This window comes from Alligator sinensis, unplaced genomic scaffold (assembly GCF_000455745.1).
Source record: "Alligator sinensis unplaced genomic scaffold, ASM45574v1 scaffold317_1, whole genome shotgun sequence".
NCBI classification, from domain to species: Eukaryota; Metazoa; Chordata; order Crocodylia; family Alligatoridae; genus Alligator; species Alligator sinensis.
Window position 1 is genome coordinate 141,090 of NW_005842582.1, and position 6,907 is coordinate 147,996.

Sequence of the window (6,907 nt, forward strand, 5' to 3'; positions counted from 1 at the left end):
GATAGTAGCAGGGTAAGGGAGGTATTCAGAACACATACCCTGAAAATCATGTAGACATCACCATCATGACTAACATTCACGGGCACATAATACAAGCCATTGAAAAAGGCGTTTTTATAGGGGATGCAAGGCTCACTGTTGTCATCTTCCAAGTTGAGTCCTTGGTAGTAATAGCCATACAAGTTTCCTGTACGTAACTCAGAGTAGATCTGGTGGACAGGGATGAAAATAGGCAAGCATAAGGAAAGGTCTCAGATTGGCATACAGTCTTGGGAAATCACACCCAACAGTAGGTGGGTCAGAAGAGAGGTGAATTTCAAAGTCTGAGTACTAGCCCTACTACTGCTTTTCTACCAGCTGCACCAATAGAACTGAATCTTCACACACATCTTTGGTTCCATAAATCTATGGGAGATTTAAACATTTTCAGGGCCTGGTTTCTGCCGGTTTTTGTTATTCCCATGTGAGCTGTGACCTGGTAACTAGGAAGTGCTAAGATGGTAACTGCTAGTGCAGTAAGTAGTAACACAAGCAGACCTTGCAGATGGACTCAGTTACATCCCACCATACTGCATGCTGGGTCTACGGGAGAAAAGATCTTTGGAAGCAGGGTCGTGAAGGAGAACTCAGAACTGCCTGTAGGCACATCCCTGCCATGTTAAACTAATGACATGGTAGACTAGATATTTCTGAGTAAAGGGAGTGTAAGGCTTGGAGGCAAGACTTACAGTCTCTGGAGAGAGCTCTCTCTCAGGATTCAGAAGCAAGACACTCTGGTCTACAGCCCGCAGGGCACAGTATGAGTTGGCAGCAGCTTCAACGTGGAGGTTGACATCAGAGCCTGGAAGCCCCTGTTTCTCAGAGAACTCCAGCTGGACCTGGAATTGAGTGGAGAAATGGTAGCTACTGAGGAAAAGCATTTTGGTGCATAAATGACAACATTGTGGGAAGATGAATAGGTTCTCATCTTTCACCATCTCTGTGAATCAAAGTCCTCACCATCAAATAGTCTTCTGGAGGCCCTGTTCTGGGACTGACATGACCATTTCTACCCTCATCCATCTCCCTCTCCTCCCTTCACTGCTGTTTCCATCTATTTTCTCCCTGTAAACTTCTTCTATTTCCTTTCTATTCTTGTCGATACTACCATTCACTTTGTTAGTCCTCCAGATGGGCACCTTCTTTCCTGTCTCTCCTATCAGGATAGCCTAAGTCCAGGGCTGATGTAAATGGAGTGACACCTGCCTGGTTCCCCTAGCTTGTGGCAATATGGGGAAGGTCTTGAAGAGAAAATGAAGTTCTCACCTTGTTCTTCAAGCACCGTTCTATATTCAGGTAAGTGCTATCAGCCACCACCTCCCTATGAGGGTGCACAGTGTAGACCAGCAACCTGGCATCGGGGGCCAACTTCTCACTGATAGGCAGCTGGATAGTGAACATGCCCCGAGAATCTGTGGAAAGAATTTGGAGGCAATAGTAGAAGAAACAAGGAGAGCAAATTGGAGGAATTGGGGTTTTGGTGGAAGGCTTAGATTTTTTACTGTAAGCTAAAAGTTGCTTTAAAAGGAAATGGCTGGATATTGGAAGACCTGTCTCTCACCGCCCTCAATACCATGCCAACACTAAGATGCTGAGCACATGGCACCTGGCTGAGAGTGGTGGGACGTGTGCTGCAATTGATGAGGAATTCTGCACGCTTCAGTGCTGCACAGGAGAATCTGTGTGCAAGCGACACAACAAAGCATCTGATGCTGTCTGCAGAGATCAGTTGTAGAGCCCTCAGCACCAAATAGCACAGGCCTCTATCTCCTAATCTAATTGAGAGTTGCTTTAGCTGTGAGAATAGCTAGACTATTGCAATTCACCAGCACCTGGAGGAGGACAGAGGACAAAAGATACACCACAAGGAGTGAAACATGCATACGTTTCCTGCCAGTACCCTTTAACTGAGGACAGGCTAGAAAGAGAACTGCTTCCACAATAAGAATATTATTCACCAGTATAAGCACAGACATCAGTTTGCTGTGAATTTGTCATTTCTGAATATCTGGAGTCATTATCAAAGAACTGGGGAAAGGATAACAAGTCCCAAAGTGATGCTTAGCCTAAAAACACGTCAGAAGTGTAATTTCAGAAAGGGTGAAATTATACATTACATTTAGACCATCTAAATCTGTGGCATGTTAAAAGCATTAAAGTTAGAGCATGCTGTGAGCAGTTGCATGTTAAGGGATAACACTATTTCTGGTCTGCACAGCTCAGAGTTATCACTAGAGGATGTGGCTAGGAACCAGGACACTGGGCTCTATCCCTGCTGTAGGTGGGGGAGGAGGGCTGGGAACGGCGTACCCTGGGGTGCCGGAGGACTGAAAATCTCTCATTTTATCTCCCAGGAGCAGACTGAAGTTACTATAACACAAGCTAGGTCATGAGTGACTGCTGCCGCCTTATTTGGCAGGGCACATGCCCCCCCCGCGACCAGTCCCACTAACTGGGTGGGGGGGGGGGGTCCCCCTGTGGCCAATCTAGCTGCCCTGGGGAGAGGGGCACCCCCTACATGTACACCCCCTACATGTCGCCACTGAGCTAGGTTGCACAGCCCAGAGTTAACCCTCACCTGAAGTAGTGTAATTTTGAAACACTCAGCAGGCACTTAGCACAAGCTAAGGAACTTTAACATGTAAACAGCCACATATTAAGAGACCTTACCATGATCTAACTGTAACTTCACCCAAAGTGATGTTTGTCATTCTCTAGATGTAAAAAGGTTTGGTCACCTAATCAATGAGCAGAAACAATAGTGTATGACTGACTGTAACCCAGTTAATGTACACCTATGGTCTTTCTCACAACCTGGGCATGTCTACATGAGACAGTTACTATGGAGCTGCCCAATTAGCTCCATAGTAAATTTTAGTGTCTACAAATACTACCCTGCTTCAGAGTTTTTTTTGTGAGCAGCAACACACATGTAGGCACTGATGCGACTGGCTGGGGCATGAGGGTGCTTCAGTGTGCGGGCTGCCTGCCAGCTAGACCTGCACTGGAGTACCCTCATGCCCCAGCTAGCTCCTCCACAGCACACTGGGCCAGGTCAGAGCAGCTGCAGGCTGGCAGGCTGACACCCTGCCCCCCTCCCCCTGGTTCTTTGCCAGTCGGGGCTGCTCCGACCTGCCTCAGCATGCTCCAGTCCTGGGCACATGTTCAAATGGTGCATCTGGGAGGAGTAAACTCCAGTGCAAACTAGGCTGCAATTTATTGCTTCAAATTAATTGAACATATAGATGCTCCCCATCCGTGTGAATATCCCTATTGGGATACACATTCTGATAGTTGAGAACTGTGTCCCTTATCTACATATCCACATTGGTATGTATGGCTGAAGGAATGAGAACAATTTATGCCTGTTTTCCTGTATTCACTTGTTTTAACTGTATTTTAATTGTTTGACTACAAGGAGCCAGGTGAGTCAGGTTTGTGGTGCACTGACCTTCCCTTTCAAAATGGTGACTTTCATAAGGGTACTAATATTGTAAGAGAAAACTTGGAAAGGTTGCTGAGGGTTCAGCAATCACTATGACTTGGAGAGACCCTCAGGTCAGAGGTGACAATGAAGCCCTAGTTGAATCTGTGAAGGAAGCTGCCTCTGGCATGGTGTTGTAGTCTGCCATCAAGCCGCACAGGAAAGAGTATTTGTGAAATGCAACTCCCTAACCTGGGTTCAGCTTAGGACTTGTCATCCACTTGTTTCTAAAGAGCTGAAATCCTTAGAGTATCAATAAGTGCAGTTTTTAGTAGTGGGTCAGCTTGAGGTCTGTATCCACTAAAACCAGTGTATAAAAATCATCTGGTCCCGTGGGCCAGATGACTGGCATGAGAACAGTTCACAGGCCAGATGAATCATAGAAATTAAGGGCTGGAAGGGACTTTGAAAGATCATCGAGTCCAACCCCCCTGCTCTGGGCAGGAATACTTCTGAGATCAAATTATCTCATCAAGGTGTCTGTCCAGTCTCCTCTTGAAGACTTCCATGGTTGGGGACTGCAACACCTCCTTGGGAAGTCTAGTCCAGATTCTGGTAAAGAAGTTCTTCCTTACATCCAACCTGAAACCATCCTCTAACAGTTTATGGACATTGATCCTTGTCCTCCCCTGGGGCACCCTAGTGAACAGTTTTTCTCCCAGCTCCTGATATTCACCCCTTACATACTTATAGATGGCCGCCAAGTCCCCCCTCAGTCTTCTCTTTCCCAGGCTGAACAGTCCAGATCCCTTAGTCTTCCTCATAAGGTTTGTCTTCCAGGCTCTTAGTCATTCTTGTGGCCCTTCTCTGGACCCCTTCAAGATTGTCCATATCTTTTTGAAGTGTGGCACCCAGAACTGGACACAGTACTGCAGCTGGGGTCTCACCAGTGCCAAGTACAGCGGAAGTATCACTTGCTTGGCCCCACTCATGACGCATTGGCTAATGCATCTCGGTATGCTATTAGCTTTGTTGGCTACAGTGTCACACTGGCAGCTCATGTTCATCCTGCAATCAACCATAACCCCAAGGTCCCTTTCAGCCATCGTGCTGGCCAGGACATCTCCTCCTAAACTATATTCATGTTGCTGATTACTTTTCCCCTGATGAAGCACTATATATTTATCCTTATTGAACTGCATCCAGTTCCACTCTGTGCACCTTGCCAGCTTGTCCAGGTCTGCTTGGATCCGCATCTTATCCCCTTGTGTGACTGCTTTTCCCCATAACTTAGTATCATCCACAAACTTGGCCAGTGCACTCTCCATATCTTCATCTAAATCATTGATAAAGATGTTGAACAGCACGGGGTCAAGAACTGAACCCTGTGGGACATCACTTGCCACCTTCCACCAAGATGATACAGACCCATCCACTAACACTCTCTGGGTTCAACCCCTTAGCCATTTCCCAACCTACCTGACCATGGACTCTGCCAGCCCACATTCCCCCAGTTTTTTTTATAAGAGAGTCATGGCAAACCGTATCAAAGGCCTTTTTAAAATCCAAGTATATGACATCAGCTGTGTCTCCCACATCTAAGCGGTTTGTTACTTGATCACAGAAGGAGATGAGGTTGGTCAGACACAACATGTCCACAATACAGCCATGTTGGCTATCCTTCAGCATCATGCCTTCTGCCAGTCTCTCACAAATGAACTTGATAATTTTTTCTCCAAATTTTCCCCAGTATTGAGGTCAAACTGACCAGCCCATAGTTTCCCAGATCCTCCCTCCTCCCCTTCTTAAAGATTGGCACCACACTGGGCCTTTTCCAGTCTTCTGGGACCTCTCCCGAGCACCACAAGTCTTCAAATACCTTCGCCAGCGGTTCCGCAGTGATGCCAGCCAATTTCTTCAGCACTCTTGGGTGTAGTCCATCTGGTCTTGCCGACTTGAAGACATTCATCCGCTCTAAGTGCTCCCTCACCAGTTTGGCACTGACCATTGGTTGGCAATTGTCCCCCCTGCATCCGTCCAGTGTCCGACCAGGCGGGCGACCACCATTTGTATGCAGGAACACCGATGCAAAGTATTCATTAAAGAGTTCATCTTTCTCCTGACTATCTGTTATCAACTGTTCCATCCCACTGTGCAAGGGCCCCACATTTCCCTTGATCTTCCTCCTGCTCCCTATATACCTAAAGAAGGACTTCTTATTGTCCTTGATTTTGGTCACCAACCTGAACTCGGGCGCTGCCCTTGCCTTCCTTATCCTCTCCCTACAAATATGGGATATACTTGTGTATTCCTCCTTGGTGACTACCCCTTGTTTCCACTGTCTACAAGCCTCCTTGTTCTTTTTCTAAAAAGCTGAAAGGGTACAGGGCTGGCCCCATGGGCCAGATTGGACCCATGGACCCTGCCAAGCATTTTGCATACCAAATCCAGCACCTGTGTTGCTTGCTCCAGCTTGTCTGGGATTGCAAGACTGTATACAGCACCTGCTGCAGCTGGTATGGGGTGGACACCACATGCCACACAGGTCCTGGACTTGATGGGTTGGGTGCTTCAAGTGGCCGCCCAGGATGAACACAGGATCTACTGTGTGGGGGACCCATGGAACATTCCTTCACACACACATGCCAGATAGGGCCCAAGACTAACCCTGTATAGGAGGCTGGAGGATGTGGCTCTGTCATCTGGATCTGGCCTGCAGTCTGTATCTTTTGACACGACTGTACTAAATTCTAGAAAAGCCAAAATTCCTGAGCCTGTTTAAGGATTAGAAGAGCTGGGTTGCATTAGCAACTGAAGGGGACGAGTGCCCCTTAGTGGTGGTGTGGAGTGACAGCACCAGCAGAACAGTGTCCGCCAGCAGTTGTGTGCAGGGCCAGAGCAGCACCTTCTGGTGGAGCGACTGCAATGATGCAGCAAGCAGGCCTAGCAGTGGTGGGGAGCAACAACAGCAGCAGTGGAGCAGCATCCCCAGTGCTTGTGTGAAGCAACAGCAGCAGCAGCAATAGTGGAGCGCCCCAGTGGTTATGAGGCAAGGGGAAATGTTGGGCTAGCACAGTACTGTATTTACTTGAATAGAAGATGACCCTGGTTGTATGACAATTTATGTATGGAATTGTAATTCTACATATGTAAAATGTATAAAGTTGCTACAATTTGTGGCTGCCTACAAATTCACTGGCCATCTACAAATTCATTAGGGGAACGCAGGAAGGAACCGGAGATGCTCTATTCACCAGGGTGCCTCTCGGGGTAACAAGGAACAGTCACAAACTGACAGAGAGCAGATTTAAGCTAGATATTAGGGAAAACTTCATGGTGAGGGTGGCCAAAATTTGGAATGGGCTTCCAAGGGAGGTGGTGCTCTCTCCTACATTGGGGGTCTTTAAGAGAAGGCCGGATAGGCATCTGGCTGGGGTCATCTGA

At 47.4% G+C, this 6,907-nt stretch overlaps 1 protein-coding gene across 2 annotated transcripts in view; it reads right to left on the minus strand.

Moving 5' to 3' along the window:
* The window catches only part of LOC102385863 (ovostatin-like), a 53,512-nt gene that overhangs the window by 23,665 nt on the left and 22,940 nt on the right, over positions 1–6,907 (minus strand). For both annotated transcript variants that reach the window (XR_001358720.2, XM_006032678.2), the window contains exons 14-16: positions 1,306–1,451; positions 729–878; positions 39–209 (exon numbers count right to left, since the gene is read on the minus strand). Coding sequence is in view for 1 of the 2 variants with exons in the window: in XM_006032678.2 (XP_006032740.1) it covers positions 39–209; positions 729–878; positions 1,306–1,451 (467 nt within the window). In the remaining variant the exon portion in view is untranslated. The remainder of the gene's footprint in view (positions 1–38; positions 210–728; positions 879–1,305; positions 1,452–6,907) is intronic.